Source organism: Rana temporaria, chromosome 3, assembly GCF_905171775.1.
Source record: "Rana temporaria chromosome 3, aRanTem1.1, whole genome shotgun sequence".
NCBI classification, from domain to species: domain Eukaryota; kingdom Metazoa; phylum Chordata; class Amphibia; order Anura; family Ranidae; genus Rana; species Rana temporaria.
In genome coordinates, this window is record NC_053491.1 from 483,344,708 (window position 1) to 483,369,485 (window position 24,778).

Genomic DNA, 24,778 nt, shown 5'->3' on the forward strand with positions numbered 1-24,778 from the left:
TCAGATTTTAGAATTTACGAATTTTAGAATTTACGAATATTCGGAAAAAAATTAGTTAAATGGGTTTTCCGTTATATTCGGATATTTCCGAAATTGACGAATTCGGAGCGAAACTAATTGCACATGTCTATGGGCCAACTCAATATTGAACCCTACGGACTAAGGGCCGGATTCAGATACATTTCTCTATCTATCTGCTGGCGTAACGTATCTGCGATACGGTACGCCGCCGTAACTTTGGGCGCAAGTTCCGTATGCAGAAAGAACTTGCACCCCTAGTTACGGCGGCGTAACGTATGTGTGGCGGCGTAAGCCCGCCTAATTCAAATGGGGATGTTGTGGGCGTGTTTTATTTAAATTTAAGATGACCCACGTATTTTAGTTTTTTTTGTGAACGGCGCATGTGCCGTTCGTGAAAGAATCCCAGTGCGCATGCTCGAAATTACGCCGCAAAGCCTCATTGGTTTTGACGTGAACGTAAATTGCGCAAAGCCCTATTCGCGAACGACTTACGCAAACAACGTAAAATTTTCAAAACTCGGCGCGGGAACGACGTCCATACTTAACATTAGCTACGCCTCATATAGCAGAGGTAACTTTACGCCAGAAAAAGCCTAACGTAAACGATGTAAAAAAATGCGCCGGCCGGACGTACGTTTCTGAATCGGCGTAAATCCCTAAATAAGCATATTCCTCGTGTAACTATACGGAAGCGCCACCTAGCGGCCAGCGTAAATATGCAGCCTAAGATACGACGGTGTAAGACACTTACGCCGGTTGGATCTTAGGGAAATCTATGCGTAACTGATTCTATGAATCAGGCGCATAGATACGACCGAGCGCACTCAGAGTTACGACGGCGTATCCGGAGATACGCTGTCGTATCTCGTATCTGAATCCGGCCCTAAGACTGGGATACCACTTGCCGACTGCCTAACGTAGATATATGTCGGAAGAATGGCACGGGCAGGCAAAGCAACGTACAGGTACGTTGCTTTAAATCTGCTGCCTAGCGGGCACGCGGGCGCCCGCCGTGAGCACCGTGACCGTGCCCCGGAACCCGCGGATTGGATGCCCGCCGGTGTCCCTCGATCGTGTCACGGAACGGCAGAACAGGGAGATGCCTGTGTTAACAAGGCATTTCCCTGTTCTGCCTAGTGACAGGACACTGATCTACTGTTCCCTGTCATCAGGAGCAGCGATCAGTGACGTGTCACTCGTAGCCACGCCCCCTCACAGTTAGAATCACTCCCTAGGACACACTTAACCCCTTCATCGCCCCCTAGTGGTTAACCCCTTCCCTGTCAGTGTCATTTTCACAGTAACCAGTGCATTTTTATAGCACTGATCGCTGTATAAATGCCAATGGTGCCAAAATGGCATCAAAAGTGTCCGATGTGTCCGCCATAATGTCGCAGTCACAATAAAAATCTCTGATCGCCGCCATTACTAGTAAAAAAAAAACTATTAATAAAAATGCCATAAAACTACCCCCTATTTTGTAGACGCTATAACTTTTGCGCAAACCAATCGATAAACGCTTATTGCGATTTTTTTTTACCAAAAATATGTAGAAGAATACGTATCGGCCTAAACTGAGGAAAAAAAATGTTTTTTATATATATATATATATTTTTTTTGGGGGGATATTTATTATAGCAAAAAGTAAAATGTATTTTATTTTTATTTTTTTTCCTCAAAATTGTCGCTCTATTTTTGTTTATAGCGCAAAAAATAAAAACCGCAGAGGCGATCAAATACCACCAAAAGAAAGCTCTATTTGTGGTGGGAAAAAGGCCGCCAATTTTGTTTGGGAGCCATGCCGCACGACCGCGCGATGGTCGGTTGAAGCGACGCAGTGCCTAATCGCAAAAAGGGGCCAGGTCCTTTTGCAACAAAACGGTCCGGGGGCTGAAGTGGTTATTATAGCAAAAAGTAAAAAATATATTATTATTTTTTTTTTCAAAATCGCCGCTCAATTTTTGTTTATAGCGCAAAAAAAATAAACGCAGAGGCGATCAAATGCCACCAAAAGAAAGCTCTATTTGTGAGGGAAAAAGGACGCCAATTTTGTTTGGGAGCCAAGTCGCCACGACCGCGCAATTGTCGGTTGAAGCGACGCAGCACCGAATCCCAAAAACGGCAAATCTTCCGGGGGCTGAAGTGGTTAAAAGGTCACGGCGTCCCAATACTTTTGGTAATGTAGTGTCTATTGATCGATCCGGAGAGCTGCAGAGCGTTGCACCTTCCCATTCTCTCTCCTGAACAGATGCTGATTGATATACCCTGCGAGTTATTTCCATTGTTGATTGATCTGCAGAGCATTGCTCCACCCCCAACCCCATAACCGGTACATATTCTGCAGATGATTCCACCTTCCGTTCAGTGATTTGGGCCCAGATTCACAGAAAGCAAGGCGCACATTACGCCGCTGTAGAGCAAACACCGTACGCCACGCCAACGCAGCGCGGAGAGGCAAGCATTGCATTCAGCAAGCCAGTGCTCCCAACGCTGCGCCAGCATGGCGTGGGTTTCGAAGGCGAACGCCGGCGTAGGTGGAAGTGGGCGTGAACCCATGCAAATGAGGCATGACCTCATGCAAATGATGGCCCGAGCGCCAGACAGGTACGTATCACGAACTGCGCATGTGCCGTGACGTGGACGCATGCACAGCACCCCCCTGCGCCGGCTCACAACCACGCCGGCACAACTGCCTAAGCTACGCAGGATCACCGCGTACGCCCAGCCAGACACACATCCAGCGCACAATACGCCGGCTTGTGTTCCCTGGTGCAGACCTGTGCATGTCTGTTGTCGGGTTGCACCTCCTTTATGGGGAATAACTTTACGCCGGACGTACAACTTATGCGCATCTCGCGTAGCCTGCGCCGGGCAAATGCACGTTCGTGAATCGGCGTATTTCCCTCATTTGCATGTTTGAAATGGTTAATCAATGGGAGCTGCACCATGCGCCGAGCCCATATGTGCGCCCACCCTACGCCGGCGTGTGCAAGCTACGTCGGCGGGGTGTAGCCTGTTTTTAGGCGCATGTTGGTTTGTGGGTCTGGCGCACACATACGCCGGCGCACATTTGCACTTACGTCGGCGTAACGTGTTATACATCGGCGTAAGTGCTTTGTGAATCTGGGCCTTTGTGCGGGGAGGTAGTGGGGGGGGGGGGGGTTCCTCTAGACCTCCAGAGGGGCGGAGCTCTGGAACCCGTCGGTCTGGTTTGTCCGGTGTACAGGGAGAGCGTTTTTTTTATTTCACCAAGGTACCATTTAGGATTAGTATAAGAACAGCAAAAGTAGCTGTTTAAATACAGGTTACCGACACCAGTCCTGAAACCCAGCCGGGGGTCCCCCGGGGACAAAGGATTATGTGAGGGCCTGGACCTTCGGGGCCTATGAATTGCTCTCTGTTATCGGGAGCCGACTCCTAGGATATGGGGATTAAATGACCATTCCTGCCAAAGAGCTGAATCACAGATACAGGAAATATTCTACCTGCCAAAGGATTTGTAAAGTAATCCACGGGCTCTTGTTATCACCCCCCCCCGCCCCGCCCCGCCCCCCCATACACCAGAGCTAAGAATAGTGACATCACAGCAGTTCTGCTCACTTTGGTGTCACTGCCCCGCCTCCTGGGGATTATGGACTTCTAGCACACCAGTTTTCCGTCCCCCCCCTCTTTATTTTCACCTAATGATCCTGCCAGTAACACACTTCCTGTCCTAGGGTGACAACAGTGCCCAACTATTTGCAGGCAGTGTTGGCTCAAGGGCTAGCTGGGCCCCCACAGCAATGACTGAGCCCGGGGCAGCTTCCCTTTTTTCCCTGTGCTAAAGACGGCCATGGACATACTTCATATCCTAGGGTGACCAGGGCAGTCACCCAGGGCCCAATCTTTGTTGGGGGCCCCTGTGCTACCCATGAATTGGGGGCCCCCCCTGATGACGGCTTTGTAGCGTAGATCAGAGGACACGGGAGGCTGTATTCCAGCACTAGCCAGCAGAGAGGGGGCGGGGCCGGTTGCTCCGCTGACGCTCTGACCCCTCTATACTGGCATACAGAGGTCTGGGGGCGGGGGCGGGAGCTCCACTGACGCTCCCACTCCGATCACTGGCACTGCATGGGGCGGGTTCAGAGAGTCAGTGGAGCTCCCGGCCCCCTCTCTGCTGGCTAGCGCTGGAATACAGCCTCCCTTGTCCTCTGCGCACTCTGCAAACCGGTCACCGGGGGCCCCAATTCACGGTTAGTGTGGGCCCCAACAAAGCGTCAGTGGAGCGGGGTGGGGCCGGGAGCAGTCTGGTAATCTCCTGCAGTATGTCCGCAGTCTCTGGTAATCTGCAGTATGTCCGCAGTCTCTGGTAATCTGCAGTATGTCCACAGTCTCTGGTAATCTCCTGCAGTATGTCCGCAGTCTCTGGTAATCTGCAGTATGTCCGCAGTCTCTGGTAATCTGCAGTATGTCCGCAGTCTCTGGTAATCTCGTGCAGTATGTCCGCAGTCTCTGGTAATCTACAGTATGTCCGCAGTCTCTGGTAATCTGCAGTATGTCCGCAGTCTCTGGTAATTTTGTGCAGTATGTCTGCAGTCTCTGGTAATCTCCTGCAGTATGTCCGCAGTCTCTGGTAATCTGCAGTATGTCCGCAGTCTCTGGTAATCTGCAGTATGTCCGCAGTCTCTGGTAATCTCCTACAGTATGTCCGCAGTCTCTGGTAATCTCCTACAGTATGTCCGCAGTCTCTGGCAATCTTGTGCAGTATGTCCGCAGTCTCTGGTAATCTGCAGTATGTCCGCAGTCTCTGGTAATCTTGTGCAGTATGTCCGCAGTCTCTGGTAATCTGTAGTATGTCCGCAGTCTCTGGTAATCTTGTGCAGTATGTCCGCAGTCTCTGGTAATCTGCAGTATGTCCGCAGTCTCTGGTAATCTTGTGCAGTATGTCCGCAGTCTCTGGTAATCTGCAGTATGTCCGCAGTCTCTGGTAATCTCCTACAGTATGTCCGCAGTCTCTGGTAATCTCCTACAGTATGTCCGCAGTCTCTGGTAATCTTGTGCAGTATGTCCGCAGTCTCTGGTAATCTCCTACAGTATGTCCGCAGTCTCTGGTAATCTGTAATATGTCCGCAGTCTCTGGTAATCTTGTGCAGTATGTCCGCAGTCTCTGGTAATCTACAGTATGTCCGCAGTCTCTGGTAATCTACAGTATGTCCGCAGTCTCTGGTAATCTGCAGTATGTCCGCAGTCTCTGGTAATCTGCAGTATGTCCGCAGTCTCTGGTAATCTACAGTATGTCTGCAGTATTTGAGATTTCTCCACTGCTCAGTGAGTGGTAATGATGTGCATTAACCTGTAGCAACCAATCAGTGAACAGTAATGATCTGCTTTAATCTCTAGCAACCAATCAGTAAGTGGTAATGGTGCGCTGTAACCCCTAGCAACCAATCAGTGAGCGCTAATAATGTGCAGTAGCCTCTAGCAACCAATCGGCAAGCAGAAATTATGTGTTGTAACCTCTAGAAACCAGCCAGTGAGTGGTAAGGATAGGCTGTAACCTCTGGCAAACAATTACAATCTCTGCGTGATCTGCTGCAGTAAACTGATTTTGAGTCTACCTGCTATTTTTTGTATGTCTTAAAATGGAAGGCCCCCCCCCCCCCCCCCCCCCCCAAGAAAATGTTTGCCCAGGGCCCAATCAAAATTAAAAGACGGCCCTGAGGGTGACAACGTTCGTTCACAAATGTGTGGCAGCCTTCCAAGAAGAGTGGAGCCAGCTCCATCAAGATATAGTGGATGGAGCGTCCTGCACAGAGCCCCGACCTGAACCCTACTGACCATCTTTGGGATGGAATGCCGATTGTGAGCCAGGTTTTCTCATTCAACATACTGTAAGTACTTGACCTCACAGATGGGAACACATTTCCATCACATTGACCAGTTGGTTGTGGAGGAACTCAAGTGTCCTGCACAGAGCCCCAACTTCAACCCTACTGAACACCTATGAGATGAATTGGAACGCTTACTGTGATTTAGGTCTTCTCATCCAACAAGCTTATATAGATGATAAGATTCACACTCTAATTTTGTGGGAAGCCTTCCTAGAAGAGTGGAGCCAGCTCCATAAAGACATGGTTTGACCAGTTGGTTGTGGAGGAACTCAAGTGTCCTGCACAGAGCCCCAACTTCAACCCTACTGAACACCTATGAGATGAATTAGAATGCTTTCTGTGATTTAGGTCTTCTCATCCAACAAGCTTATATAGATGATAAGATTCACACTCTAATTTTGTGGGAAGCCTTCCAAGAAGAGTGGAGCCAGCTCCATCAAGATATAGTGGATGGAGCGTCCTGCACAGAGCCCCGACCTGAACCCAACTGACCATCTTTGGGATGGAATGCCGATTGTGAGCCAGGTTTTCTCATTCAACATACTGTAAGTACTTGACCTCACAGATGGGAACACATTCCACAGATACACTTCAACATTGTGTGGAATTTCTTCCTAGAAGAGTGGAGTCGGCTCCATAAAGACATGATGTGGAAGAACTCAAGTGTCCTGCACAGAGCCCTGACTTCAACCCTACTGAACACTTTGGAATTAGTTGCATCACTGATTGTGAGGCGAGTCTTCTCATCAAACATCAACACCTGACTTCACAAATGGGACACATTCCTACAGACACACTCCGAATTCTTGTGAAAGCCTTCCCAGAAAACTGGAGGCCGTTACACGGGGCCAACTCTAATGGCCATGGTTCTGGAATGAGATGTCCAACAAGCTTATACACACTTAGTCACACTGGCAGCATTTGATGGGGCAAGCTGGTGGCAATTGGTGGGGAAAACTGGCGGAAATTGATGGGGCACACTGGTGGCAATTGATGGGGCACACTGGTGGCAATTGATGGGGCACACTGGCGGCAATTCATGGGGCACAATGGTGGCAATTGATGGGGCACACTGGCGGCAATTGATGGGGCACACTGGCGGCACTTGATGGGGCACACTGGTGGCAATTGATGGGGCAAACTGGCGGCAATTGATGGGGCACACTGGCGGCAATTGATGGGGAACACTGGCAGTAATTGATGGTTACAGTAACTGGGTTTGATGGCACAGTGGCGGCAATTTTGTGGTAAGCCTTCCTAGAAGATTCATAAAGACATGGTTCGACCAGTTTGGTGTGGAGGAACTCAAGTGTCCCGTGCAGAGCCCCAACCTCAACCCTACTGAACACCTTCAGGTAGAGTTGCCACCTCATCCCTTTAAACCCAAACACATATGCATTACACAGGTTCTGGGGCTAATTTAATGCAGATAAGGCACCAAGTGAGTTTAGTTACCACCTTAATCAGCCTCAGAACCTGTGTAATTAATATGTGTTTGGGTTTAAAGGGATGAATTGAATCACTAATTGTGATTTAGGTCTTCTTATCCAACCTCAGTACCGGACCCAGGGCCACCATCAGGAATAATGGGGCCCCTTACATTGAGAAGCGGGGGGGGGGGGGGCTGCTGCGAATTGAGAAGCAGGGGGGGTGCCGCCGCTAATTGAGAAAATTGTGAACGGGGGGGGGGGGGGGGGTGCCACTGGGGACCTCTGGTCCCCTTACAAAAAATAAAATAAAGAAATAAAAAATATACATATATATATAAAAAATGTATTATATATATATAAAAAAAGGGGGGGTAGCCGGGCCCTGGGGACCTCTGGGACCTTTAATAAAAAGAAAAAAGAAATACAAAAATATGTATAAAAAAAAGGGGGGTTGCCATCCGGGGCCCTTTAATAAAAACAATAAAAAAAATATATATATTTTTTATAAATAAAAGAAAAGGGGGGGTAGCCATCCGGGGCCCATTAATAAAAACAATAAAAAATATATATATTTTTTTTTATAAAAAAAAGAAAAGGGGGGGTAGCCATCCGGGGCCCTGGGGACCTCTGGGCCCTTTAATAAAAACAAACAAAAAAATATATAAAAAAATATATAATTTTTTTTATAAAAAATAAAAAAAAGGGGGAGTTGCCATCCGGGGCCCTGGCGACCTCTGGGCCCTTTAATAATAATAAAAAAAGAAATAACAAAAAATATATAAAAAAAAAAGAAAAAAGGGGGGTTGCCATCCGGGGCCCTGACGACCTCTGGGCCCTTTAATAAAAAATAAAAAAGAAATAACAAAAAATATATAAAAAAAAAAAAAAAAAGGGGGGTTGCCATCCGGGGCCCTGGCTACCTCTGGGCCCTTTAATAAAAAAAAAAAGAAATAACAAAATATATGAAAAAAAATGAAAAAAAGGGGGGGGGGGTTTCCATCCAGGGCCCCTTACAAAAAAATAAAAAAATAAAAATAAAACGGGGGATGCCATCTGGGCCCCTGGGGACTTCCGGGCCCCTTACAGGTGTACTGCCTGTACCCCCCTAATGGCGGCCCTAACCGGACCTCACAAATGGGCAAACATTCCCACAAACGACCTCGATATTCTTGTTAAAGCCTTCTCAGAAGTTTGGAGGCCGGTATACGGGGGGGGGGGGGCAACTCCATATAAATGGCCCTGATTCTGGAATGGGATATCCGACCACCTCTCATAGAGGAGCGAGTCCACACAAACCTTTGGCCGATAAAGTCGCCATTCGTCTTCTCGCCCAATGACAAAACGTTGTCTAGCGAAGTGTGAATTTGTCATGAACGTGGGACGGGTCCAGCCGATTGGCATTTTGTGGATCGCTGGCTCCTGCCCGTGGGATCGGCACAGATGCCTTATAGACAACATGGGCAGCACAAGTTGGTGGCCGGCTGACACTTATTGTTTCGGGTTCCCGGACCCGCCGGTCAGGATGTGACCTCTCATCAGCCTGCAAAAACAATTCCATCACAGCTCAGCCAGGACTGGGGAGACACAGAGGCGTCTCTGTCACGTGTGGATGTCACCGCACCAAGTGTCACCATTATCTCCTCTAGTGTCAATATATACACTGCTGTCCATCCATCACTATGATGTCACCACAGATGGTCTGTGTCACCAGAGAACTGGGGGGGGGGTTTAAACGAGATCTCCAGACGTAGCCAGTCTCTGTACCACAGGAGCTTACACTCTAATGTCCCCTCCCCCATCACACACTGGGGTGGATTCAGTAAGCAATTGCGTCTGCGTAACCATAGTTACGCAGCGCAATTGCTTACTTGCGCCGGCGTAACGAATGCTCCTGATTCAGGAACCTCGTTACGCCGACTGCAGCCTAAGATATGCGTGGCATAAGGCTCTTATGCCCGCATATCTTAGGCTGCATTCTTGCGATGGCCGCTAGGTGGCGTTCTCGTTGTGCTCAGTGTATAGTATGCAAATTGCATACTAACGCCGATTCACAACGTTACGCGAGCCCTACGTACGCAGTTTACGTCGTTTGCGTACGGCGGTTTTCGCGTAAGGCTGCTAATAGAAGGGGCAGCCAATGTTACGTATACCCGTCATTCCCGCGTCGCAAAATTTGAACTTTACGTAGTTTGCGTAAGTGAATCGTGAATGGCGCTGGACGCCATTTACGTTCACGTTGAAGCAAATGACGTCCTTGCGACGTCATTTACCGCAATGCACGTCGGGAAAGTTTCCCGACGGAGCATGCGCACTACGTTCGGCGCGGGAACGCGCCAAATTTAAATGATCCCCGCCCCCTACGGGATCATTTAAATTGCGCGCGCTTACGCCGGGCTTTTTCCCGGAGCGCCCACGCAATTTACGGAGCTACTGCTCCGTGAATCGCGGGTAGCGCAGAAAATTTGCGGGGGCGCAGGGCAAAAACGTTGCCCTGCGCCTCCGTAAAAAATGCGCAAATGTACCTGAATCTACCCCAGTAGTGTCAGTAGGTTTTTTTTTTTTTTAGGAGCCCCATTAGGGAGCTTTGGTGAAATATCAGGGGTCTATTTCTGTGCATTACTGCATGTTTAACGCAGTATATTCCAGTGTGTTACTGCACGTTTAACCAGTTAAGCCCCGGACCAATATGCAGCCTAAAGACCCAAGGTGTTTTTACAGTTCGGGACTGCGTCGCTTTAACAGACAATTGCGCGGTCGTGCGACGTGGCTCCCAAACAAAATTGGCGTCCTTTTTCCCCCCACAAATAGAGCTTTCTTTTGGTGGTATTTGATCACATCTGCGGTTTTTATTTTTTGCGCTATAAACAAAAATAGAGCAACAATTTTTAAAAAAATGCAATATTTTTTACTTTTTGCTATAATAAATATCCCCCAAAAACATATATAAAAACATTTTTTTTCCTCAGTTTAGGCCGATACGTATTCTTCTACCTATTTTTAGTAAAAAAAAATCGCAATAAGCGTTTATCGATTGGTTTGCGCAAAATTTATAGCGTTTACAAAATAGGGGATAGTTTTATTGCATTTTTATCAATTTTTTTTTTTTTACTACTAATGGCGGCGATCAGCAATTTTTTTCGTGACTGCGACATTATGGCGGACACTTCGGACAATTTTGACACATTTTTGGGACCATTGTCATTTTCACAGCAAAAAATGCATTTAAATTGCATTGTTTATTGTGAAAATGACAGTTGCAGTTTGGGAGTTAACCACAGGGGGCGCTGTAGGAGTTAGGGTGCATCTAGTATGTGTTTACAACTGTAGGGGGGTGTGGCTGTAGGAATGACGTCATCGATCGTGTCTTCCCTATAAAGGGAATGACACGATCGATGCGCCGCCATAGTGAAGCACGGGGAAGCCGTGTTTACACACGGCTCTCCTCGTTCTTCAGCTCCGGGGAGCGATCGCGACGGAGCGGCTATAAACAAATAGCCACGCCGTCGTCCCGGATCGCTCCCCGAGCGGACCCGACCTCCGCATGTAGCGGGGGGGGGGTCCCGATCGGACCCCCCACCCGCTAATAGGCGAGGACGTACATGTACGCCCATGTGCCTGTACGTGCCATATTGTGGACGTATATGTACATGCGGGGGTCGGGAACTGGTTAATGCAGCATATTTCTGTGCATTACTGCATGTTTAAAGTAGTATATTTTGGTGTGTTATGTGCCGTTTAATGCTGTATTTTTCTGTGCGTTAGTGCCAGTTTAATGTAGTATTTTTCGGTACAATGTGCACCACACAGGGTGATTAGGGTGTGCCCAGGCACACCTGGCACACCCTGTGCGCACGCCTATGACTCTAATGTCCCCTCCCCCATCACACACTATTATTATTATACATTTATATAGCTCTGACATATACCGCAGCGCTGTACAGAGAGCCGGACCAAGTCATGCAGTAGATCAGAAGCACAGGGCAGTGCTGGAATGATCCATTGTTGTACAGTAGGAAGAGTGTAGAGGGCCTGCATTGTGTAATTATTTCCCCCCCATGGCGTCCGTCTCCCCCGCTACTTTCTGTCTGATGAGATCATTTAACCCTCAGATTCCATCGATGACCCTGTTCCTCCAACCCTTTCCCCCGAATCCTTCTCCGTCTCCACTAACACTGATCTACAACATGGAGGGACCCCTCCAGGAGGGGGCAGTGTGACATCTCTAGGACAGGAGGGGACAGTGTGACATCTCTAGGACAGGAGGGGACAGTGTGACATCTCTAGGACAGGGGGGGCAGTGTGACATCTCCAGGACAGGAGGGGACAGTGTGACATCTCTAGGACAGGAGGGGACAGTGTGACATCTCTAGGACAGGAAGGGACAGTGTGACATCTCTAGGACAGGAGGGGACAGGGTGACATCTCTAGGACAGGAGGGGACAGGGTGACATCTCTAGGACAGGAGGGGACAGTGTGACATCTCTAGGACAGGAGGGGACAGTGTGACATCTCTAGGACAGGAGGGGACAGTGTGACATCTCTAGGACAGGAGGGGACAGTGTGACATCTCTAGGACAGGAGGGGACAGTGTGACATCTCTAGGACAGGAAGGGACAGTGTGACATCTCTAGGACAGGAGGGGACAGTGTGACATCTCTAGGACAGGAGGGGACAGTGTGACATCTCTAGGACAGGAGGGGACAGTGTGACATCTCTAGGACAGGAGGGGACAATGTGACATCTCTAGGACAGGAGGGGACAGTGTGACATCTCTAGGACAGGAGGGGACAGTGTGACATCTCTAGGACAGGAGGGGGCAGTGTGACATCTCTAGGACAGGAGGGGACAGTGTGATATCTCTAGGACAGGAGAGGACAGTGTGACATCTCTAGGACAGGTACAGGAGGGGACAGTGTGACATCTCTAGGACAGGAGGGGACAGTGTGACATCTCTAGGACAGGAGGGGGCAGTGTGACATCTCTAGGACAGGAGGGGACAGTGTGACATCTCTAGGACAGGAGGGGACAGTGTGACATCTCTAGGACAGGAGGGGACAGTGTGACATCTCTAGGACAGGAGGGGACAGGGTGACATCTCTAGGACAGGAGGGGACAGGGTGACATCTCTAGGACAGGAGGGGACAGTGTGACATCTCTAGGACAGGGGGGGCAGTGTGACATCTCCAGGACAGGAGGGGACAGTGTGACATCTCTAGGACAGGAGGGGACAGTGTGACATCTCTAGGACAGGAAGGGACAGTGTGACATCTCTAGGACAGGAGGGGACAGTGTGACATCTCTAGGACAGGAAGGGACAGTGTGACATCTCTAGGACAGGAGGGGACAGTGTGACATCTCTAGGACAGGAAGGGACAGTGTGACATCTCTAGGACAGGGGGGGCAGTGTGACATCTCTAGGACAGGAGGGGGCAGTGTGACATCTCTAGGACAGGAGGGGACAGTGTGACATCTCTAGGACAGGGGGGGACAGTGTGACATCTCTAGGACAGGAGGGGACAGTGTGACATCTCTAGGACAGGAGGGGGCAGTGTGACATCTCTAGGACAGGAGGGGACAGTGTGACATCTCTAGGACAGGAGGGGGCAGTGTGACATCTCTAGGACAGGAGGGGACAGTGTGACATCTCTAGGACAGGAGGGGACAGTGTGACATCTCTAGGACAGGAGGGGACAGGGTGACATCTCTAGGACAGGGGTGGACAGTGTGACATCTCTAGGACAGGAGGGGACAGTGTGACATCTCTAGGACAGGGGGGGACAGTGTGACATCTCTAGGACAGGAGGGGGCAGTGTGACATCTCTAGGACAGGAGGGGACAGTGTGACATTTCTAGGACAGGAGGGGACAGTGTGACATCTCTAGGACAGGAGGGGACAGTGTGACATCTCTAGGACAGGAGGGGACAGTGTGACAGCTCTAGGACAGGAGGGGACAGTGTGACATCTCTAGGACAGGAGGGGACAGTGTGACATCTCTAGGACAGGTACAGGAGGGGACAGTGTGACATCTCTAGGACAGGAGGGGGCAGTGTGACATCTCTAGGACAGGAGAGGACAGTGTGACATCTCTAGGACAGGAGGGGACAGTGTGACATCTCTAGGACAGGTACAGGAGGGGACAGTGTGACATCTCTAGGACAGGAGGGGACAGTGTGACATCTCTAGGACAGGAGGGGACAGTGTGACATCTCTAGGACAGGAGGGGACAGTGTGACATCTCTAGGACAGGAGGGGACAGTGTGACATCTCTAGGACAGGAGAGGACAGTGTGACATCTCTAGGACAGGAGAGGACAGTGTGACATCTCTAGGACAGGAGGGGACAGTGTGACATCTCTAGGACAGGAGGGGACAGTGTGACATCTCTAGGACAGGAGGGGACAGTGTGATATCTCTAGGACAGGGGGGACAGTGTGACATCTTTAGGACAGGAGGGGACAGTGTGACATCTCTAGGACAGGTACAGGAGGGGACAGTGTGACATCTCTAGGACAGGAGGGGACAGTGTGACATCTCTAGGACAGGAGGGGACAGTGTGACATCTCCAGGACAGGAGGGGACAGTGTGATATCTCTAGGACAGGAGGGGACAGTGTGACATCTCTAGGACAGGTACAGGAGAGGACAGTGTGACATCTCTAGGACAGGAGAGGACAGTGTGACATCTCTAGGACAGGGGGGACAGTGTGACATCTCTAGGACAGGGGGGACAGTGTGACATCTCTAGGACAGGAGGGGACAGTGTGACATCTCTAGGACAGGAGAGGACAGTGTGACATCTCTAGGACAGGAGGGGGCAGTGTGACATCTCTAGGACAGGGGGGACAGTGTGACATCTCTAGGACAGGAGGGGACAGTGTGACATCTCTAGGACAGGAGAGGACAGTGTGACATCTCTAGGACAGGGGGGACAGTGTGACATCTCTAGGACAGGGGGGACAGTGTGACATCTCTAGGACAGGGGGGACAGTGTGACATCTCTAGGACAGGAGGGGACAGTGTGACATCTCTAGGACAGGAGGGGACAGTGTGACATCTCTAGGACAGGAGGGGACAGTGTGACATCTCTAGGACAGGAGGGGACAGTGTGACATCTCTAGGACAGGAGGGGACAGTGTGACATCTCTAGGACAGGAGGGGACAGTGTGACATCTCTAGGACAGGAGGGGACAGTGTGACATCTCTAGGACAGGAGGGGACAGTGTGACATCTCTAGGACAGGAGGGGGCAGTGTGACATCTCTAGGACAGGAGGGGACAGTGTGACATCTCTAGGACAGGAGGGGACAGTGTGACATCTCTAGGACAGGAGGGGGCAGTGTGACATCTCTAGGACAGGAGTGGGCAGTGTGACATCTCTAGGACAGGTACAGGAGGGGACAGTGTGACATCTCTAGGACAGGAGGGGACAGTGTGACATCTCTAGGACAGGAGGGGACAGTGTGACATCTCTAGGACAGGTACAGGAGGGGACAGTGTGACATCTCTAGGACAGGAGGGGGCAGTGTGACATCTCTAGGACAGGAGGGACAGTGTGACATCTCTAGGACAGGAGGGGACAGTGTGACATCTCTAGGACAGGTACAGGAGGGGACAGTGTGACATCTCTAGGACAGGAGAGGACAGTGTGACATCTCTAGGACAGGTACAGGAGGGGACAGTGTGACATCTCTAGGACAGGAGGGGGCAGTGTGACATCTCTAGGACAGGTACAGGAGGGGACAGTGTGACATCTCTAGGACAGGAGGGGACAGTGTGACATCTCTAGGACAGGAGGGACAGTGTGACATCTCTAGGACAGGAGGGGACAGTGTGACATCTCTAGGACAGGTACAGGAGGGGACAGTGTGACATCTCTAGGACAGGAGGGGGCAGTGTGACATCTCTAGGACAGGAGGGGGCAGTGTGACATCTCTAGGACAGGAGGGGTCAGTGTGACATCTCTAGGACAGGGGGGGCAGTGTGACATCTCTAGGACAGGAGGGGACAGTGTGACATCTCTAGGACAGGAGGGGACAGTGTGACATCTCTAGGACAGGAGGGGACAGTTTGACATCTCTAGGACAGGAGGGGGCAGTGTGACATCTCTAGGACAGGAGGGGACAGTGTGACATCTCTAGGACAGGAGGGGACAGTGTGACATCTCTAGGACAGGGGGGGACAGTGTGACATCTCTAGGACAGGTACAGGAGGGGACAGTGTGACATCTCTAGGACAGGAGGGGACAGTGTGATATCTCTAGGACAGGAGGGGACAGTGTGACATCTCTAGGACAGGTACAGGAGAGGACAGTGTGACATCTCTAGGACAGGAGAGGACAGTGTGACATCTCTAGGACAGGGGGGGACAGTGTGACATCTCTAGGACAGGGGGGACAGTGTGACATCTCTAGGACAGGGGGGACAGTGTGACATCTCTAGGACAGGAGGGGACAGTGTGACATCTCTAGGACAGGAGAGGACAGTGTGACATCTCCAGGACAGGAGGGGGCAGTGTGACATCTCTAGGACAGGGGGGACAGTGTGACATCTCTAGGACAGGAGGGGACAGTGTGACATCTCTAGGACAGGAGAGGACAGTGTGACATCTCTAGGACAGGGGGGACAGTGTGACATCTCTAGGACAGGGGGGACAGTGTGACATCTCTAGGACAGGGGGGACAGTGTGACATCTCTAGGACAGGAGGGGACAGTGTGACATCTCTAGGACAGGAGGGGACAGTGTGACATCTCTAGGACAGGAGGGGACAGTGTGACATCTCTAGGACAGGAGGGGACAGTGTGACATCTCTAGGACAGGAGGGAACAGTGTGACATCTCTAGGACAGGAGGGGACAGTGTGACATCTCTAGGACAGGAGGGGACAGTGTGACATCTCTAGGACAGGAGGGGACAGTGTGACATCTCTAGGACAGGAGGGGGCAGTGTGACATCTCTAGGACAGGAGGGGACAGTGTGACATCTCTAGGACAGGAGGGGACAGTGTGACATCTCTAGGACAGGAGGGGGCAGTGTGACATCTCTAGGACAGGAGGGGGCAGTGTGACATCTCTAGGACAGGTACAGGAGGGGGCAGTGTGACATCTCTAGGACAGGAGGGGACAGTGTGACATCTCTAGGACAGGAGGGGACAGTGTGACATCTCTAGGACAGGAGGGGACAGTGTGACATCTCTAGGACAGGAGGGGACAGTTTGACATCTCTAGGACAGGAGGGGACAGTGTGACATCTCTAGGACAGGAGGGGGCAGTGTGACATCTCTAGGACAGGAGGGGACAGTGTGACATCTCTAGTACAGGAGGGGGCAGTGTGACATCTCTAGGACAGGAGGGGACAGTGTGACATCTCTAGGACAGGAGGGGGCAGTGTGACATCTCTAGGACAGGAGGGGACAGTGTGACATCTCTAGGACAGGAGGGGGCAGTGTGACATCTCTAGGACAGGAGGGGACAGTGTGACATCTCTAGGACAGGAGGGGACAGTGTGACATTTCTAGGACAGGAGGGGACAGTGTGACATCTCTAGGACAGGAGGGGACAGTGTGACATCTCTAGGACAGGAGGGGACAGTGTGACATCTCTAGGACAGGTACAGGAGGGGACAGTGTGACATCTCTAGGACAGGGGGGGGACAGTGTGACATCTCTAGGACAGGGGGGGACAGTGTGACATCTTTAGGACAGGAGGGGACAGTGTGACATCTCTAGGACAGGTACAGGAGGGGACAGTGTGACATCTCTAGGACAGGGGGGGACAGTGTGACATCTCTAGGACAGGAGGGGGCAGTGTGACATCTCTAGGACAGGAGGGGGCAGTGTGACATCTCTAGGACAGGAGGGGTCAGTGTGACATCTCTAGGACAGGGGGGGACAGTGTGACATCTCTAGGACAGGGGGGGACAGTGTGACATCTCTAGGACAGGAGGGGACAGTGTGACATCTCTAGGACAGGAGGGGACAGTGTGACATCTCTAGGACAGGAGGGGACAGTGTGACATCTCTAGGACAGGAGGGGGCAGTGTGACATCTCTAGGACAGGAGGGGACAGTGTGACATTTCTAGGACAGGAGGGGACAGTGTGACATCTCTAGGACAGGAGGGGACAGTGTGACATTTCTAGGACAGGAGGGGACAGTGTGACATCTCTAGGACAGGAGGGGGCAGTGTGACATCTCTAGGACAGGAGGGGACAGTGTGACATCTCTAGGACAGGAGGGGACAGTGTGACATCTCTTGGACAGGAGGGGACAGTGTGACATCTCTAGGACAGGAGGGGACAGTGTGACATCTCTAGGACAGGAGGGGACAGTGTGACATCTCTAGGACAGGAGGGGACAGTGTGACATCTCTTGGACAGGAGGGGACAGTGTGACATCTCTTGGACAGGAGGGGACAGTGTGACATCTCTAGGACAGGAGGGGACAGTGTGACATCTCTAGGACAGGAGGGGACAGTGTGACATCTCTAGGACAGGTACAAGAGGGGACAGTGTGACATCTCTAGGACAGGGGGGGACAGTGTGACATCTCTAGGACAGGGGGGGACAGTGTGACATCTCTAGGACAGGAGGGGACAGTGTGACATCTCTAGGACAGGAGGGGGCAGTGTGACATCTCTAGGACAGGAGGGGGCAGTGTGACATCTCTAGGACAGGAGGGGACAGTGTGACATCTCTAGGACAGGAGGGGACAGTGTGACATCTCTAGGACAGGAGGGGACAGTGTGACATCTCTAGGACAGGAGGGGACAGTGTGACATCTCTAGGACAGGAGGGGGCAGTGTGACATCTCTAGGACAGGAGGGGGCAGTGTGACATCTCTAGGACAGGAGGGGACAGTGTGACATCTCTAGGACAGGTATGGGGGGGCAGTGTGACATTGTAGGACAGGTATGGGGGGGCAGTGTGACATTGTAGGACAGGTATGGGGGGGCAGTGTGACATTGTAGGACAGGTATGGGGGGGCAGTGTGACATTGTAGGACAGGTATGGGGGGGCAGTGTGACATTGTAGGACAGGTATGGGGGGGGCAGTGTGACATTTTAGGACAGGTGTGGAGGGGGGGGGGCAGTGTGACATTGAAGGACAGGTATTGGGGGGGGGCAGTGTGACATTGTAGGACAGGTGTGGAGGGGGGGGGGAGTGTGACATTGAAGGACAGGTGTGGAGGGGGGGCAGTGTGACATTGAAGGACAGGTGTGGAGGGGGGGCAGTGTGACATTGAAGGACAGGTATGGGGGGGGGGGGGCAGTGTGACATTGTAGGACTTGTTGGATGGAGTGGGGGGGGGGGGGCAGTGTGACATTGTAGGACAGGTATTGGGGGGGGCAGTGTGACATCTCTAGGACAGGTATGGGGGGGGCAGTGTGACATTGTAGGACAGGTATGGGGGGGGGGGCAGTGTGACATTGTAGGACAGGTATGGGGGGGGGCAGTGTGACATTGTAGGACAGGTATGGGGGGGGACAGTGTGACATTGTAGGACAGGTATGGGGGGGTCAGTGTGACATCTCTAGGACAGGTATGGGGGGGGCAGTGTGACATTGAAGGACAGGTATGGGGGGGGCAGTGTGACATTGAAGGACAGGTATGGGGGGGGCAGTGTGACATTGAAGGACAGGTATGGGGGGGGCAGTGTGACATTGTAGGACTTGTTGGACGGAGGTCCCTCTGAGGGTCGGAGATGTTGAGCAGTCAGAGTGTGATGGTGACAATAAGGGACAGAAGGGGACAATATTGTGCTGTCAGTGACACTGTGTGACCCCAGGAAGCCTGCGCTCTGCTCTCTTCCCTCCCAGTGTCCGGACTGTGACATTCCAAATCCCGGGATTTCCTATCACACCACCCTGACACTTCCTGCTTATTCACTGAGAGACAAGAGAGAGGAGAGGAGGACAGGAGAGGTCGGCTCACAATCCTCCATCGCCCAATACAAAGCCGGGAGACACACTTATTATACAGCTTGAGGAAGGCGGCATACGGGGAGTTAATTTCAGTGCTGGCCAATCAGAAGAGTCCGATCTCCTGGTCTGGGATTATTATTGGAGGTTGCAGGGTCAGCGTCACCACAACTTCCAATCCGTAATAATACCGTATTGGGTTTGTGTTCTCCACTCACACCGAGAGTTTTCCTATTTAATTGGACTCAAGGGGGTGGATTCAGGTACTGCTGCGCACTTCTTACGGAGGCGCAGCGTTACGTTTTGTTCGCTACGCCTCCGTAAATTACCTGCGCTACGCTTGATTCAGGAAGCAGTAGCTCCGTAATTTGCGGAGGCGCTCCGTAAAAATGGCCGGCGTAAGCCCGCCTAATTCAAATGATCCCGTAGGGGGCGTGGATCATTTAAATTACGCGCTTTCCTGCGCCGAACGTAGTGCGCATGCTACGTCGGGAAACTTTCCCGACGTGCATTGCGGTAAATGACGTCGCAAGGACGTCATTTGCTTCAAAGTGAACGTAAATGGCGTCCAGTGCCATTTACGATTCACTTACGCAAACGAAGTCATTTTCAAAAATCGCGACGCGGGTATACTTAGCAATGGCTGCTCCTGCTAATAGCAGGAACAGCCTTGCGCAGAAACCGACGAACGCAAACGACATAAAATGTGAACGCCGGGCGCGCGTACGGTTGTGAATCGGCGTGAGTATGCAATTTGCATACTCTACGCTGACCACCACGGGAATGCCACCTAGCGGCCAGCGTAAGAATGCGGCCTACGATACGACGGCATAAGAGCCTTATGCCACGCATGTCTTAGGCTACAGTCGGCGTATAGAGCTTTCTGAATACAGAAAAGTCGATATGCCGGCGCAACTAAGCAATTACGCTGCGTATCTATGGATACGCAGGCGTAATTGCTACCTGAATCTACCCCACTGTCTCTAAGTGTGGCTAATGTGTGGCCAGTGTCTCCGGGATGGCTCGAAGTGCGGCCAGTGTCTCAAAGTGCAACCAGTGTGTGGCCAGTGTCTCTAATTGTGGCCAGTGTCTCTAATTGTGGCCAGTGTCTCCAAGTGCGGCCAGTATCTCCAAGTGCGGCCAGTATCTCCAAGTGTGGCCAGTGTCTCCGGGATGGCTCGAAGTGCGGCCAGTGTCTCAAAGTGCAACCAGTGGCCCAGATTCAAGAAGCACTTGCGCCCGCGCAACCATAGTTGCGCGGCGCAAGTGCTTACTTGCTCCGGTGTAACGAGTGCTCCTGATTCAGGAACCTCGTTACACCGACTGCAGCCTAGGATCTGACAGACATAAGCCTCCTTATGCCTTCACATCCCAGGCTGCATTCTTGCGTTGGCCGCTAGGGGGCGCGGCCATTGTGATCGGCGTATAGTATGCAAATTGCATACTACCACCGATTCACAAAAGTTGCGCGGGCCCTGCGTACGCAAGGTACGGAGTTTCCGTACGGCGCCTTTAGCATAAGGTTGCTCCTGCTAATAGCAGGCGCAACCAATGCTAAAGTATAGCTGCGCCTCCCGCTCGCGACGTTCAAATTTCACGTCGTTTACGTAAGTGAACCGTGAATGGCGCTGGACGCCATTCACGTTCACTTACAAGCAAATGACGTCCTTGCGACGTCATTTGCCGCAATGCACGTCGGGAAAGTTTCCCGACGGAGCATGCGCTGTTCGCTCGGCGCTGGAGCGCGCCTAATTTAAATGATTCCCGCCCCCGGCGGGATCATTTACATTAGGCAGCCTTGCGCCCGGCTGCTTAGCATATTGCCCGCGCAATTTACGGAGCAACTGCTCCGTGAATCGCGGGCAAAGCACAATATTTGCGTGGGCGCAGAGAAAAAAAATTTGCTCTTTGCCCACGCAAATATTGCGCGATTCTACTTGAATCTGGGCCAGTGTGTTTCCAGTGTCTCCAAGTACCACCAGTGTGTGGCCAGTGTCTCTAATTGTGGCCAGTGTCTCTAATTGTGGCCAGTGTCTCCAAGTGCGGCCAGTATCTCCAAGTGTGGCCAGTGTCTCCGGGATGGCTCGAAGTGCGGCCAGTGTCTCAAAGTGCAACCAGTGTGTTTCCAGTGTCTCTAATTGTGGCCAGTGTCTCTAATTGTGGCCAGTGTCTCTAATTGCGGCCAGTGTCTCCAAGTGAGGCCAGTGTCTCCAAGTGCAGCCACTGTCTCTAAGTGTGGCTAGTGTGTGGCCAGTGTCTCCAAGTGTGACCAGATGGCTAGAAGTTCGGCCAGTGTCTCAAAGTGCAACCAGTGTGCAGCCAGTGTCTCCAAGTGAAGCCAGTGTCTCTAAGTACCACCAGTGTGTGGCCAGTGGGGTAGATTCAGGTAGCAATTACGCCTGCGTATCCATAGATACGCAGCGTAATTGCTAAGTAGCGCCGGCGTATCGACTTTTCTGTATTCAGAAAGCTCGATACGCCGACTGTAGCCTAAGATACGACTGGCATAAGTCTCTTATGCCGTCGTATCTTAGGCTGCATTCTGACGCTGGCCGCTAGGTGGCGCACCTGTAGTGGTCAGCGTAGAGTATGCAAATTGCATACTTACGCCGATTCACAAACGTACGCGCGCCCGGCGGTCGTGTTTTACGTCGTTTGCGTCCGTCGCTTTTGTCGTAAGGCTGCTCCTGCTATTAGGAGGCGCCGGCCAATGGTAAGTATACACGTCGTTCCCGCGTCGCGATTTTCGAAATTTACGTTGTTTGCGTAAGTCGTCCGTGAATGGGGCTTGGACGCCATTTACGTTCACGTCGAAACCAATGCCGTCCTTGCGACGTCATTTAGCGCAAAGCACGTCGGGAAATTTTAGGGACGGCGCATGCGCATTAGGTTCGGCGTGGGAACACGCCTAATTTAAATGATCCACGCCCCCTACGGGATCATTTAAATTATGCGCGCTTACGCCGGCCCCTTTTACGAAACGCCGCCGCAAATTACGGAGCAAATGCTTTGTGAATGAAGCGTAGCTCCAGTAATTTACGGAGGCGTAGCGTAAAAACGGTACGCTGCGCCGCCGTATCAGTGCGCGCCCCTAGCTGAATCTACCCCAGTGTCTTCAAGTGTGGCCAGTGTGTTCCCAGTGTCTCTCATTGCGTCCAGTGTCTCTATACGCAGTGTGTAGTTACAGTATATATGACTATGTGGGCACAGACAAGCTTTCTTGGTCCGTACACAAGCTCCGCCTTCTTTCTTGGTGGTGCCGCTCGGTGATCGTTTTTTGCTGCTCCCGCCTTGCAGCGGTGATGGAAATCAACGCATTCCCCGTGGCTTTTTCTCAGTGGTCCTCCAGCCCGGGCGCTGATCACACTTCTTCTCATAAAGTCACCTGAGTAGACATGTGAGGTTCGTTTCGTACGAATCGAAAATTCCTACCAATTTTCCCCAAATTTGTACATTCGGGAGCATCCGGAATCCGAATTGCTGTGCTTTCCGAATTGTATACGAAACTTCGTTGAGGATTTTCCAATCCAAATTTCATTACAACGGGACACGTGATTGGTGTTTTGTGGACCAATCAGAGGTTTTCTTCTGCTGCTGCTGAGTGAGGGTTGGGAAAAATACTTTTTTAATATGGGAGTGGGAGACTGGTAATGGTAATGGTACTGGTACTGGTAATGGTACTGGTACTGGTAATGATAATGGTACTGGTAATGGTACTGGTAATGGTACTGGTACTGGTAATGGTAATGGTACTGGTAATGGTACTGGTACTGGTAATGGTAATGGTACTGGTACTGGTAATGGTACTGGTACTGGTAATGGTACTGGTAATGGTAATGGTACTGGTACTGGTAATGGTAATGGTACTGGTACTGGTACTGGTAATGATAATGGTACTGGTAATGGTACTGGTAATGGTACTGGTACTGGTAATGGTAATGGTACTGGTAATGGTAATGGTACTGGTACTGGTAATGGTACTGGTACTGGTAATGGTACTGGTAATGGTAATGGTACTGGTAATGGTACTGGTACTGGTAATGGTACTGGTAATGGTACTGGTTATGGTAATGGTAATGGTAATGGTAATGGTAATGGTAATGGTAATGGTACTGGTACTGGTAATGGTACTGGTAATGGTAATGGTACTGGTAATGGTACTGGTAATGGTACTGGTACTGGTAATGGTACTGGTAATGGTAATGGTAATGGTACTGGTAATGGTACTGGTACTGGTAATGGTACTGGTAATGGTAATGGTACTGGTAATGGTACTGGTAATGGTACTGGTACTGGTAATGGTACTGGTACTGGTAATGGTACTGGTAATGGTAATGGTAATGGTACTGGTAATGGTACTGGTAATGGTACTGGTACTGGTAATGGTAATGGTAATGGTACTGGTAATGGTACTGGTAATGGTAATGGTAATGGTACTGGTAATGGTAATGGTACTGGTACTGGTACTAGTAATGGTAATGGTAATGGTACTGGTAATGGTACTGGTAATGGTAATGGTACTGCTAATGGTACTGGTAATTTTACTGGTACTGGTAATGGTACTGGTAATGGTACTGGTACTGGTACTGGTAATGGTACTGGTACTGGTAATGGTACTGGTACTGGTAATGGTACTGGTAATGGTAATGGTACTGGTAATGGTACTGGTAATGGTAATGGTAATGGTACTGGTAATGGTACTGGTAATGGTACTGGTAATGGTAATGGTACTGGTACTGGTAATGGTAATGGTAATGGTACTGGTAATGGTAATGGTACTGGTAATGGTACTGGTAATGGTACTGGTAATGGTACTGGTACTGGTAATGGTACTGGTACTGGTAATGGTACTGGTAATGGTAATGGTACTGGTAATGGTAATGGTACTGGTAATGGTACTGGTAATGGTACTGGTAATGGTAATGGTACTGGTACTGGTAATGGTAATGGTACTGATACTGGTACTGGTAATGGTACTGGTACTGGTAAGGGTACTGGTAGTCGATGGGAGATTCAGAATCGGACAAAAACTCCAGAAAAATTGGAAAATCCAATAGCAGTTGAACCCGGAGATGATTCCAGGCTTATTAGGGACGAGTCTGGGATGGTCCTTTGAAACCAATAACATTCAGGGCCGCCATCAGGCGGGTACAGGCAGTATATCTGTAAGGGGCCCGGAGGTCCCCAGGTGCTCGGATGGCAACCCCTTGTTTTTTTATTTTTTTATTTTTTTTGTTTTTTTTATTTCGTCAGTATACCTGTAAGGGGCCCAGAGGTCCCCAGGTGCCCGGATGGCAACCCCTTTTTTTTATTGTTTTTCTTTTTTTCTTTCTTTTTGTCAATATATCTGTAAGGGGCCCATGTTTTTTTTTAAATGGAACAAGAAAAAAAAATTCCGTCAGTATACCTGTAAGGGGCCCGGAGGTCCCCAGGTGCCCAGATGGCAATCCCCTTTTCTTTTTTTTTTGTTCGTCAGCACCCCTCCCCGCTTCTCAATTCGTGGGCGCCCCCCCCCCTCGGGGGCCCGTGCCTGAAGCAGTGTAAGG

The 24,778-nt window shown here is 50.8% G+C and overlaps 1 protein-coding gene across 1 annotated transcript; it reads left to right on the top strand.

The window, feature by feature from the left end:
* Positions 1-5,796: 5,796 nt before the first annotated feature.
* On the top strand, positions 5,797-24,348 carry LOC120930792 (putative per-hexamer repeat protein 5). Its single transcript, XM_040341966.1, has 3 exons — positions 5,797-5,891; positions 6,457-6,619; positions 22,870-24,348. The coding sequence occupies exons 1-3, from the start codon at positions 5,797-5,799 to the stop codon at positions 24,346-24,348; spliced, it is 1,737 nt and encodes a 578-aa protein (XP_040197900.1).
* The last annotated feature ends 430 nt before the right edge of the window (positions 24,349-24,778 follow it).